The sequence below is a fragment of the Cervus canadensis genome, chromosome 24 (genome assembly GCF_019320065.1).
Source record: "Cervus canadensis isolate Bull #8, Minnesota chromosome 24, ASM1932006v1, whole genome shotgun sequence".
Classification (NCBI taxonomy): Eukaryota; Metazoa; Chordata; class Mammalia; order Artiodactyla; family Cervidae; genus Cervus; species Cervus canadensis.
The window spans coordinates 16,957,040-16,970,964 of NC_057409.1; the positions used below are offsets into that span (position 1 = coordinate 16,957,040).

The following is a 13,925-nucleotide window of genomic DNA, read 5'->3' on the forward strand; positions in this document are numbered from 1 at the left end:
AATAAATTTAAAAGAAGTGTAAGACTTCTAGGCAGAAAATTTTATTAGAAAATATTTTTAAATTAATAACACAAATGCCATATAATGCCATAGAAGACAATATTGACATACATATTCAACACAATCCTAAACAAAACCTCAACAAGATTTTGACAAGCTGATTTGGAGATGCTAAAACCAAAACACTTTGGAAAAAGAAAAGAACATGGGAAGATTTACTCTACCATTTCCAAGAGTTCACGTGAAGCTTTTGTTACTATGACAGTATGGAGACACATAAGGAAAGCCTGTCATAGGTCAACGGCAGAGAAGAAAGAGCAGATAAACAGCACCCTGCCTATATGGCCACTTGGCTAATGAGAAGTGGAGCACAACAGATCAGTGGGGAAAGGGATGGTTTAACCGATCAAAGGACTCTCAGACTGAAATTGACAAGAATTAAAGTAGACAGGAAGTAATTTGGTCTCAGATATCTAAAGAAAATATGGGTAAAAAAACAAAAACATTTACTCAAGACTGTGGGTGACCAGCGAGCTGTCCATGTCAAGTCAGAGTGAAATGGGCTGTAAAATCATGGCAGGCACATGAACAAGAAAGTTAAACAACATGTGAAACCAAACTGCAAACAGAATCAATCTGGAAAGATAACCCAGAGGATGAAGAAAACATCCTCAAAGCACTGAACATCACACAAAGACCTAAACAATAAAGCAAGAGCATGAAGATGAGGTGATAAAACAAAATGTTTCCAGTTTGGAGAGCTGTAGAAACAAATTAAGATTCCCCAAATAAATGCAATCAACTTAAAAAAAAAAAAAAACCAAGACACCAGAAACTACTAAAAATTAAATAATTCTCATGAAGAAAAGTTTGAGACAACTAGTATGAGCAGAAAGCAAAATGCTAAAGATATGAAAGTTGAAAGACAGATAAAAGCTATGAAGGCTAAAACTGCTACAATGAAAGAATAATTTTATCCAAAAATTGAAAAAGAAAATAATTTTGGATATACTAGAGGAGAACCTTACCACAAAGGTAGAATTGAATCTATCACCTTAAGAACACAAGGACTATGGTTAAAGACAGTGCACATGGAATTAATTCATCAGTAACTTTCTGAATGGCTTTATTTATTCCAAATAACAAGGGCGAATCTATTTTATAAAATCAATAGAATAAGAAGCCTATACTTGAAGTTTAAGCTTTAATAAGAAAAAGTCTCCATGAGCAAAGTTAAAAGGCAAGAAAAGTATATTCATAACCTTCAGAATATTTAGCAAATTCTTATTGTTATAGAAAGAATGATCACCTGAACTCACATTGGCAATAAATTAACCAGTAATTCATAGAAAACACAAAAATTTTTCAATCTCTCATATAATTAGGAGAATCAAGTTAATAAGAGTCAGAGATACCTGGAGTAACAGGCAAATTTGGCATTGAAGTACAAAATGAAGCAGGGCAAAGACTAACACAGTTTGCCAAGAGAACATTCTGGTCATAACAAACACCCTCTTCCAACAACACAAGAGAAGACTCTACACATGGACATCACCAGATGGTCAATACCAAAATCAGATTAATTATACTCTTTGCAGCCAAAGATGGAGAAGCTCCATACAGTCAGCAAAAACAAGACCGGGAGCTGACTGTGGCTCAGATCATGAACTCCTTATTGCCAAATTCAGACTTAAATTGACGAAAGCAGGGAAAATCACTAGACCATTCAGGTATGACCTAAATGAAATCCCTTACGAATATACAGTGGAGGTGACAGACAGATTCAAGGGATTAGATCTGATAGAATGCCTGAAGAACAATGGAGGGAGGTTCATGACATTGTACAGGAGGCAGCGATCAAGACTATTCCCAAGAAAAGGAAAGGCAAAATGACTGTCTCAGGAGGCCTCACAAATAGCTATGGAAAGAAGAAAAGCTAAAGGCAAAGGAGAAAAGGAAATATACCCATTTGAATGCAGAGTTCCAAAGAATAGCCAGGAGAGAAAAGACAGCCTTCCTCAGTGATCAGTGCAAAGAAGTAGAGGAAAACAATAGAATGGGAAAGACAATATTTCTCTTCAAGAAAATTAGAGATACCAAGGGAACATTTCATTCAAAGATGGGCACAATAAAGGACAGAAATGGTATGGACCTAATGGAAGCAGAAGATATTGAGAAGAGATGGCAACAAATACACAGAAGACTATACAAAAAAAGATCTTAATTACCCAGATAACCACGATGGTGTGATCACTCACCTAGAGCCAGACATCCTAGAATTTGAAGTCAAGTGGGCCTTAGGAAGCATCACTACAAACAAAGCTAGTGGAGGTGATGGAATTCCAGTTGAGCTATTTCAAATCCTAAAAGATGATGCTGTGAAAGTGCTGCACTCAATATGCCAGCAAATTTGGAAAACTCATCAGTGGCCACAGGACTGGAAAAGTTCAGTTTTCTTTCCAATCCCAAAGAAAGGCAATGCCAAAAAATGTTCGAACTAATGCACAATTGCACTCATCTCACATACTAGTAAAATAATACTCAAATTTCTCCAAGACAGGCTTCAATAGTACGTGAATTGTGAACTTACAGATGTTCAAGCTGGGTTTAGAATAGGCTGAGGAACCAGAGATCAAATTGCCAACATCCACTGGATCATCAAAAAAGCAAGAGAGTTCCAGAAAAATATCTACTTCTGCTTTTTTGACTACGCCAAAGCCTTTGACTGTGTGGATCACAATAAACTGTGGAAAATTCTGAAAGAGATGGGAATATCAGACCACGTTACTTGCCTCCTGAAAAATCTGTATGCAGGTCAAGAAGTAACAGTTAGAACTGGACATGGAACAACAGACTGGTTCCAAATCAGTAAAGGAGTATATCAAGGCTGTATACTGTCACCCTGCCTATTTAACTTATATGCAGAGTACATCATGAGAAATGCCAGGCTGGATGAAGCACAAGCTGGAATCAAGATTGCAGGGAGAAATATCAATAATGACATATATGCAGATGACACCACCCTAATGGCAGAAAGTGAAGAGGAACTAAACAGCCTCTTGATGAAAGTGAAAGAGGAGAGTGGGAAAGTTGGTTTAAAGCTCAACATTCAGAAAGCTAAGATCATGGCATCCAGCCCCATGACTTCATGGCAAATAGATTGGGAAACAGTGAGAGACTTTATTTTGGGGGGCTCCAAAATCACTGCAGGTGGTGACTGCTGACATGAAATTAAAAGATGCTTGCTCTTGGAAGAAAAACTATGACCAGCCTAGATAGCATATTAAAAAGCAGAGGCATTACTTTGCCAACAAAGGTCTGTCTAGTCAAGGCTATGGTTTTTATAGTAGTCATGTATGGATCTGAGAGTTAGACTATGAAGAAAGTTGAGTGCCGAAGAATTGATGCTTTTGAACTGTGGTGTTGGAGAAGACTCTTGAGCGTCCCTTACACTGCAAGGAGATCCAACCAGTCCATCCTAAAGGAGATCATTGGAAGGACTGATGTTGAAGCTGAAGCTTCAATATTTTGACCACCTGATTCAAAGAACTGACTTCTTTGAAAAGACCCTGACTCTGGGAAAGATTGAAGGCGGAAGGAGAAGGGGACGACACAGGATGAGATGGTTGGATGGCATCACCGACTCAATGCATGTGAGTTTGAGTAAGCTCCAGGAGTTGGTGATGGACAGGGAAGCCTGGTGTGCTGCAGTCCATGGGGTTGCAAAGAGTTGGACATGACTGAGTGACTGAACTGATATGAAGTTGACAAGATGCCACTCTTTATCCACCACATCTGCAAAGTTTGGGTGTGGGGGGTTGGCTTGTCTAATTTGGGGTTGTTGTTTAGTCGCTAAGTTGTGTCTGACTCTTTTTCAACCCCATGGACTGTAGCCCTGAAGGCTCCTCTGTTCATGGGATTTTCCAGGCAAGAGTACTGGAATGGGTTGCCATTTCCTTCTTCCAGGGGATCTTCCTGACCCAAGGATTGAACCTGCCTATCCTGCATTAGCAGATGGATTCTTTACCTCTGAGCCACCAGGGAAGCCTAACTTTTGGTAGGAAGATATATTGGTTCTGCTACTTAAGCAGTGTGGCAGAATCTATAAACAATTAAATATGAGTGCCCTTTGCCTCAACACTATAACTTTTTTGGTTATTGACACAACACAAACACTTGCATATGTGCAAAAATATAATATTTATTTCTATAAATTATCTTTGTTATCATAGCTTGTTGGTAAAAGTGAGCAATTGAAAATTACCAGAAGTTCTGTCAGTAGAGTGGTGGAGTGGTTTTAAAACTATGGTGTAAGTCAGAATGGCCATCATCAAAAGGTCTACAAATAAATGCTGAAGAGGGTGTGGAGAAAAGGGAATCCTACACTATTGACGGGAATGTAAATTGGTATAGCCACTATGAAGAACAGTATGGAAGTTCCTTAAAAAACTAAAAACGGAACTACCATATGATCCATCCATCCCACTCTTGAGCATGTGTACAGAGAAAACCATACTTCAAAAACATACATGCAACCCAGTATTCATTGCAGCATTATTTACAGTAACCAGAACATGGAGACAACCTAAATATCTATCAACAGAGGAATGGATAAAGAAGACGTGGTATATACATACAACAGAATATTACTTTGTCAGAAAAAAATGCAATGCCATTTGCAGCAACATGGATGAACCTAGAAATTATCATATTAAGTGAATTAAGTCAGAGAAAGACAAATATCATATATCATTTATACGTGGAATCTAAAATACAAATAAACTTATTTACAAAACAGAAACAGACTCACAGACATAGAAAACAAACTTACAGTTTCCAGAGGGGACATGTGGAGGGGGGGATAAATTAGGAATTCTGGAGTAACATATACACAATACTATATAAAATAGACAAACAACAAAGACCTACTTGTAGCAGAGGGAACTTTACTCAGTATTTTGTAATAACATATATGGAAAAAGAATGAAAAATAATATATATGTGTATACACACATATATGTATATGTGTGTGTACATATACATATATACACATATATGTACAACTGAATTATTTTGTTGTACACTTGAAACTAACACAATATTGTAAAACTACTACACTTCAATTAAAGAAAAAAACAAACAACAACATAAAACCATGGTGTGTCCATTCCATAGAATAGCATTATATATGGCTGTTAAAAGGAATAAGGCAAACATATGATTATAAAGAAAATCTCTATGATTTTCACTACTAAACTAAGTGAAAATGAAAAAAGGTATTTACAGTATAATTCCATGTTTTAAAAAACAGGGCTTAAATTATGTATTTAGGAAAATGAGTTATATACATAAGTGCATAGAAACAAATCTGGAGGGTTATGCCTGCAACTCTAATAGGACTGGGATTGGAAGCTGCCAGGGGGTGAGTTGTGAACAGGACTTTTTCCATCTTTCCACTTCCGTATTGTTTGAAATTTTATGAGCCAGACTCCATATGCATTCCTTTTGTATTAAAAAAATTAAAAATTTCAAATATTAAGTAATGTTATTTCTGACGCATTACTAGAGAAAGATAGAAACACTACTTTTTTCCTTATAGAGATGTAACCTGTTCCAGAACAGAAAATGAAACCAAACGTAACATTACTCAGCCTGTGCTAGCCCTGGGCAGTTTAAGGCATTTCTCTTCTTTTTGTTTCTTTGCTCAGGATGGCTGGAGGAGGAGCGCAGGACCCCCAGTCAGAAACGAGATTAGTTCCAGAGCTGACAGAGGTGCCGTCCACAGGACAGACACGAGCCCACACCACCCAGGGTTTCAAAATAAGTCAGGGGGTTACCCTGAATCTCATGTTTTCTAAACTGTCTTCTTCAAAATGATCTATGCAAAGGTAGAACTGATGTGAGGGAAACGAGAGTGATCTGGGGTCACTAGGAAATAATGCGTCATAAAGGACAAAGGTCCCTTCAGGCAGACCTGCCAGCCGAGCAGTATTTTCAAAACAAGCAGTCATGTGTGTTGTGAAGGCAGGACCCAACCAGCAGGCGCCCTGCTGCAGTTAAAATCCCATTTCCTCATCACACATTCCTGTCCGCCCTTATACGGCAGGCGAAGGTTCCCCTACACCAGGTGGAATGCAAAGGTTCAGTGCAGAGTCCAAAGACAGCACTGAACAGCAGCTGGCCACAGGGAAAGGCGGAAGGAAGGGGGAGAAAGACTGACCTGGTGCTGAGCTCTCTGCCCTCTCCGGCCATTTTCCTGCCCAGCCTGGCCTGGGCCTGAGCTTGGCCTCCAATTCAATTCTTCCAGTCTCCCCAGCCTGGGTTCCGAGAGGCCGCTGGAGCCCTGAGCCCTAGCAGGAAGTCAGCTCTGGGTCTCACCCAGGGCCCGTGGCTCCACCCACAGAGGGGAAAAGAGAAGTGAAAGTACTTGCCAGTGAGTTGTGCTTGGCAGATACCGGCTCCCTCCCTCCACCCGCAGCTCCCTGGTGCTTCCAGCCATCAAGACGTGTGGTCCCAGGGATGCAAGACAAGGAGTGACCCTCAGGGCCTGGAGGGCCAAGGGAGGGGCAGGGCCAGCCCCCAGGGGGCCACCTGTTTGTGCAAAGACAGCAACAACATCTGTGTGATCCCAAATGTCCTCAGGCTTCTGCCTTCTCAGGGCAGTTCAGAGTTTGGTATTGGGTCAAGGGCAAACTCAGGTGTGCCCCTTCCCCTTTGCTGAGATGATTGTCGGGGGAAGAGGGAAAGACGAAGACTTCAGATCTTCTCTCCAGTCTGTAGGAAAGCCTGGACCAACCAGGTCAGGTCCCAGCATTTGGCCACCGAGCAGGAGTGAGCCCAAATGCTCAACTTTATAAAGTGGAGAGAACAGTTTTAGCATTCCTGGAAATCAGCCAGGGGTAGGAGAAGAACCTCCAAAGCTCTGGGGCCGGAGACTGGAGCCCAGCTGGTGATGAGGGTTGACATCTTAGGTGCAAGGCTCCAAGGTGCCCCGACTATAGGGTTGCTTCACCAGCATAGCCAGGGGTGATGAACAGAAACCTGGGACACTGTCATGGGAATGCAGAGGCAAGAGGCTTCTCTCCAGACGGAAAGGGAGGTTAGAACCCAGATCATGTAGAAATGAATGAGCAGGTAACCCCAGCTGAGGGGGCGACCCTTGGCCCTGGAGTTGTGTCTGTCCATAGATTATTCACTCAGATTCTGTGAATTCAGAATTTCACTCAGATTTCACTCAGATCCTTCCACAAAGGATCAGAAGTGACCAGATCGCGAGTCAGCATGAAACCAAATCATATGTGAAGATAAGAGGAGGGTTTCTACTCTCTGTTCACTTCTTTCTTTTCACTGTGGTCAGGACAGACCCCAGAACTCCAAAGAGGACATCTTTACTGGTGGGCTGGGTCTCAGTGGTGCCAGGTCCTGCACAGGAGTAGACTCCATCCTCCACCCCACCCCCCACCCCCTCACTCTGGGTGTAGCAGGATTATTGAACTGAGCCTCTACTGGGCAGAACTGTCCTCCGCTCCTGACTCCATGGGGCGCAGGGTCCACACAAGGCTGGCACAGACCACACCTGCCTTGTCTAGGGGCCCCCTCTCTCTCCTCTCTGTCCCTGGGTGGCTGGACCAGGTCATCGCCATGCTGCATGTTGACATAAACCTGCCAGCTTTTCTGTGGGCTTGCTTAGGGTCACCGAGATGAGAACCTGGAATTAGAGGCCGCTTAGCTGAGGCTGGACCATCCACAGGATAGACACTCCCGAGCTGGGGCTGCACCTGGCTCCTGGAGGAGAACTTCCCGTGGGTCAGAAAAAGCTGGGCCCGCACCACACCCATGAGAGCAGTGGGGGTGTCTGAAGCACCCCAAGTCCTCAGCGGAGAAAGCAGTTTCTTTGATCCAGGAAATAACGCCAGACCCTCTCAGGTTTGGGAAAGGAAAGGACCAACTTCAGATGCTGGTTGGTCCTATGATAAACCATAATGGAAAAGAAAAAAAAAAAAAATATATATATATATATATATATGAGAATGTATATATAAATGGGCATCCTTGATGGCTCTGATGGTAAGGAATCTGCCTGCAATGCAGGGGACCCGGGTTCAATCCCCGGGTCGAGAGGATCCCCTGGAGAAGGCAATAACAACCCACTCCATTATTCTTGCCTGGAGAATCCCATGGACAGAGGAGCCTGGTGGGCTACAGTTCATGGGGTCACACAGAGTCGGACACATCTGAGTGACTAATACACTTTGATATATGTGTACGACTGTATCACTTTGCTGTAAGGTAGAAATTAACACAACATCACCTATAACTTCAATTAAAAAAAAAAAAGAAGGATGTTGAACTCCTCCTACCGACCCTGTTGGAGTGATTGAAGGAAATAAGGAGACGCGTGGTGCATGTTCCGTGGCTGCGAGGAGCACTGAAGTGGGAGTGTTTCTGCTATCACAAGAGGATCCCGGTTATCAGACCTGGAAACCCACAGAGCAGGAGAGGCCGTGGTTGAGGAGCGACCACGGGGCACAGGATTTGCCAGGGCAACGGGCTTCACAAGCTTCACCAGGAGCAGCTTCCGTTCAGACTTGAGTAGTGGGGGTGGTCTCCACACTGGGAGAGCCCCGTGGGGACCTGAGGCCTGTCCCTGAGACGAGACAGTGGGATCTGGGATTTGAACCTGCAGGGCAGGAGGAGGCAGCAGCCACCGTGGCCGCTGGGGCCAGAAGATCAAGACCCCAGGCTCCTCTATGGGAGCTGAAGTGAAGGGGCGCAGGCACCTGGGACCCAGGTGGTAACGCTCAGGCCGGCTCCAGGGTCCCCTTCCAGGGCAGCACTTCAGTCAGCGGGGCTTGCCTGGACCCCCTGCTCTTCCCCACTGCTGGGAGACTCTGGTTGGGGGTGAGTGGAAGGGGTGAGTCAACTCCTTGTTGGGTTTCTCTGCCTGCAGAGGCCGGGGCTCTGTCAGCCCCTCCAAGGTCAAGTGCACGGGGCCAGGGGCTGGGGGAGTGAGGTAGGGGTGGGGTGTGAGTTCTTGGAGCTGTGTGACGCTGTGTGGATGAGCCCAGTTCTGAGGTTCAGTTTTAGGGATCTCTTTATGTGTCACACATTAAGCCGCAGCACCGGGCTTTCCAGGTGGTTCAATGGTAAAGAATCTGCCTGCCAATGCAAGAGATACAGGAGATGCAGATTCGATCCCTGGGTCAGGAAGATCCGCTGGAGAAAGAAATGGCAACCCACTCCAGTATTCTTGCCTGAGAATTCCATGGACAGAGGAGCCTGGTGGGCTACAGTCCCTGGGGTCACAGAGAGTTGGATAAGATTGAACTTACACACACACACACAAACCACAACTCAAAGCCCAGTCCAATTTTTATCATGAAGAAAGATGGTGTTTTGAATTCCTCACTTTTTTGTCTGTCTGCAGGTTTGGAACTCAGGTGAGAAAAAGGGATGCACTTTTGGGGTCTCTACTCTCACCCTAAAGCGGGTCCAGCACATGGGTATATGTCACCCTCCTTGGGTTTCTGTTCACATGTGCCCCCAATGAGTGGAGAAGCCAGGAGCAACGCCCCTTGCAGTTGTGGTCATGACAGTTATCCCTGAGTGAGCTCCGTGGCCATTTGGTGTCGATATTTCAGTTTTTAGAAACTGGGGTGAGGTGGAGCCCCCTTCACTCACTGAGTAGAACCTCAGTGACTGTGCTAAGGGGTGGAGCTGTGGACTTGTGAGGCTGCAAAGTTTTTAAGAAGCCAGAGGAACTGTTGGGCTGGAAATGTGATCCTTTCTACAGGGAAGACAGTGAATCCTTGGAAAGCAGGATGCGCAGAGACATCTAAGCAGAAGAAAGGATTTCAGGCTGAGGGTGGTAGGGAGTGAGGGAGAGAAGGGGACCACTGGGCCCCACTGGTAGTCCATCTGGGTCTCTTTCAGAAGGTCTGGGGGTCATCTGTGAGAAACACCCCCGAGGAAACCCTTGGTCCTTGTGCAGTCCAAGGAAGGAAGAGGCTGGCCAAGGGCACAGTCCCGTCCACAGTTTCAGTTGGCATCATCACCCACAGCCCTTCAGCAGGAGCCCTGGGCCTGAGCTCCAGGGAGATGGTTGATGTGGCATCAACAGCTCAACAAGGACTGATTTCTCCTGTACTCTGGTTACCTTTGAGCAGCGCTACACTCCCTGCGACCCACTGAACCCACCTCATGCCTCTCTGCTGTGACCACCCAGCTCCAGACACAGCATGTGAACACAAAGCAAGGAAGGAGCCTGTCACTGCCTTCACCTTTCTCATTTCAGCCCCCAGTGTCCGCATCCCCTGGGACTGGGTACCCTTTTCCTCCCTGACTTGGGCTCTAGCTGGCTGCACTCCCCACCTAGTGGTCTTGCCCGGTATTACAATCTCCTTGGAACAGTTTTGTTGCCTATTCAGAGAAACCGCAGCCCTGAAATTAAAAGACGCTTGCTCTATGAAGAAAACTATGACAAACCTGGACAGTGTATTAAAAAGCAGAGACATTCCTTTGCCAACAAAGGTCCATAGAGTCAAAACTATGGTTTTTCTGGTAGTCGTGTATGGATGTGAGAGTTGGACCGTAAAGAAAGCTGAGTGCTGAAGAATTGATGCTTTTGAACTGTGGTGTTGGAGAAGACTCTTGAGAGTCGCTTGGACTGCAAGGAGATCCAACCAGTCAATCCTAAAGGAAATCAGCCCTGAATATTCCTTGGAAGGACTGATGCTGAAGCTGAAGCTCCAGTCCTTTGGCCACCTGATGTGAAGAACTGACTCACTGGAAATCCCCTGATGCTAGGGAAGATTGATGGTGAGAGGAGAAGGGGATGACAGAGGATGAGATGGTTGGATGGCATCACTGACTCAATAGACATGACTTTGAGCAAACTCCGGCAGATGGTAAAGGACAGGAAAGCCTGGGATGCTACAGTCCATGGGGTCTCAAAGAGTTGGACACGACTGAGCGAGTGAAACAGACCAGCAGAGAAACTGAAGCAGAAAATCTCATCTCAAATTGTAACTGTCTAAATCCCTTGAAATTAGTAGTAGAAGCACCATTATTTCCTCCCAAATAAAGGTGAACTGACTTAAGAACTGGGTCCTGATATAAGTTTGATATTTGACGGTTCATGAGCACACAAATGCATTTATGGTCTGGACAGGAAAGTCTTGGCTTAACTGGTGAGGGAAACCCTGAGACTTTGTCCCTCCCGTTCCCTTGCAGGCTCTGTCTTCCCAGAGAGCTGCATTCTGTCCAGGAGCCTCAGGGTGACTGTTTCCTCTCCACCTCCCAGAGGAGAACTGCTCAAACCTGCCCCTCCTCACCTGAGGCTCTGATCTCAGGGCCTGCAACCACTGGCAGAAGCTTCCTGAGATCTCTCTCACACATGTGGACCTCACTCCATGGTGAGCAGTTGAAAGCAATTCACATTATTAAACAAGCTGCGAAAATGAATAGTATGGGATGAATTGTTAAGAGACAATATGACACTTTAAAGAAGTTCTGTGTTTCACAAGGAACTCTGCTCAATGCTATGTGGCTGACTGGATGGGAGGGGAGTTGCGGAGGAATGGATACACATATATGCATGGCTGAGCCTCTTTGCCATCCACCTGAAACTATCACAACATTGTGAATCAGCTGTACTCCAATGTAAAATAAAAAGTTAAAAAGAAAAAAGATAAGTTATGCATTCCAGGCAGGCAACTTCATCGCCTGAACCCCGGGTGTTAGTGGAGTTGTTGTCACCTTCCTCCACCGTTATGATTCTGGGCTGCCAAGAGAAGGGGAACCCAAGTCTTAGCTTAGTCTTAGCTTCATTGAAAGGCAACACTGAATCAATGGACATGAGCTTGAGCAAATTGTGGGAGATGGTGAAGGACAGGGAAGCCTGGAGTGCTGCAGTCCATGGGGTCGCAAAGAGTTGGATACAACTTAGTGACTAAACAACAACAGCTTCACTCAACTATGGCTGACTTAGAAACCCAACCACTTGACTGCAAAAGGTGAATCTTTCACGGGTTTTCTATGTCTGATATTCTGGGGATAGCTGGTGGGATCTCCAGGTCTCCTGAGTGAGTCCCGATGGCACTGTCTGCCATCCCTGGCAGATCTGGGATCAGGCAGTTCCACACTGGACTCGCTGCCCCCAGGGGATATGGCTGTAAGGGTCTGCCTTGCACTTGGGCAGTGGGAGGAACATTTCTTGGAATCTACCTCAGTCTGGGGTCTCCCAGGGAGCTCCAGAATGTCAGTAGGGCAGGGTACCACATGGAGTGAGGGTGGACCAGAGAAGTAAACGGTTGAATGAACAGTGAAGCTTGTGCAGAGTTCCCACTTCTATTAGTAATATTTCTGCAAATCCCTCCACGTGACAGCCTTTGCTTCTTTTGTCTTCTAAGTGTGTACTTCTATCAAGTGGAAGATCCATGGCGGGGAACTCAGTACTACTACATAGAACAGAAGCAGTGTGATTGGAAAGAACAGCTTCATGAAGGCTCAATGGTTGTAAGATAGGAGGTGGGTTGTAAGGATCAGTTAAATTGCCTCTACCCAGAGGGGTCAGAGGCTTCCCCTGGTGGCTCAGATGGTAAAGCATCTGCCTGCAATGCGGGAGACCTGGGTTCGATCTCTGGGTCGGGAAGATCCCCTGGAGAAGGAACCCACTCCAGTACTCTTGCCTGGAAAATTCCATGGACAGAGGAGCCTTGTTGGCTAAAGTCCATGGGGTCTCAAAGAGTAGGACACGACTGAGCAACTTCACTTATTTCAGAGGGATCAGAGGGATGCACACACAGAGGAATGCTGAAAACTTGGGGAGGGTTTATACACCAAATCTGGGGTTCTTCTCTGTGACTCTCTCCTGTGACTTCCCCCCAATCCTTCTCTCCAGAAAGCCTGATTACCTCGGGCCTCTCTCCTGGTTCTGCTGACCAGAGAGAAGGCGGGCTTCCTGTAAGGCTCTGGCCACTCCGTGTAGAGCTGTGACTGCTCCCAGAGTCAGTTGACAATAAGCAGGAAATGTTTTGCTCTGGGCTGCATCCCGTGAGTTTCGATTTTCCTCCAAACCAGCCTACTTTTGTTCCCTTTCCAGAAGCCTTAGGCGGTTGCATTTTGAAAGTTGTCCAGAGTTTCTAGCTGCTACCCACAAGAAACTGGTTGGTTGTAGCTCACTCTTGAGATTTAAAGCAGAACTCTTGGTCCTCTTCCCTGGCAGACCAGTCCTGCCCACTCCCTGGCCCAGGCCTTCTTCTGGCCGTGTCAGTGGTTCCAGGGCCCCCCGTCCCCTGCCCACCCAAGGAAGGGATGCTGCTGTGTGGTATGTCAGACAGAAAACACACCTATGTTAGGAGATACGCAAGCCAGAACTATGCACATTCTGTACCTCTGTGCTCATGGGAACACAAACACATGCCTTCTTAGAGTGTGCTTGTGTTAACAAACAAAATAACAGAGTAAACAATATGCTTGGGGGAAAGATATGAATTATTCTAGAATACCAGTTGGAGTTAATACCCACCTATACAGATGACACATACAGGGTGTTGCCAAGATGACTAAGAATATCTTTTGTTGTCATTAAAGGAGGAAATTGAGTGGTTGTTATCCAATCTGGCTTTGCTCTAAGGACTTATTTACACAACCATCTGTTTCCAAGGGCTTAGGGCCACAACTTTCCCACTGTCTCCTTCTTGCTCTAAGTTCCCTGTGCACATAACTAAGAAAGGAAGATCGCCTAACCTATGTGTGGATAGTGAGAGTTCCTCATAATAGGAAACACAGAGAGCTCAGTCCCTAGATTCTGATCTGGGTCTTGTGAGGACTCACAGGAACCTTTCTCTGCTCAGTTTAGAGAGAGCTGGAGGATGCCCGTCCACTCCCCCAGATGGAAGGTCCTTCCTCTGGCTCAGTGGGGC

General features: G+C 45.4%; 1 protein-coding gene across 6 annotated transcripts in view; it reads right to left on the reverse strand.

Annotated features, from left to right (window-relative positions):
• Positions 1-6,405, reverse strand: part of LOC122426418 (nuclear body protein SP140-like protein) — a 91,369-nt gene extending 84,964 nt beyond the window's left edge. For 2 of the 6 annotated variants that reach the window (XM_043445341.1, XM_043445343.1), the window contains exon 1: positions 6,221-6,404. In XM_043445341.1, coding sequence (XP_043301276.1) covers positions 6,221-6,252 — 32 coding nt within the window. In that variant the 5' untranslated portion in view covers positions 6,253-6,404. Of the gene's footprint in view, positions 1-6,220 lie in introns of all 6 variants that reach the window. The other 4 variants (XM_043445342.1, XM_043445339.1, XM_043445340.1 and 1 more) reach the window with 4 other exon arrangements.
• Between the last annotated feature and the right edge of the window lie 7,520 nt (positions 6,406-13,925).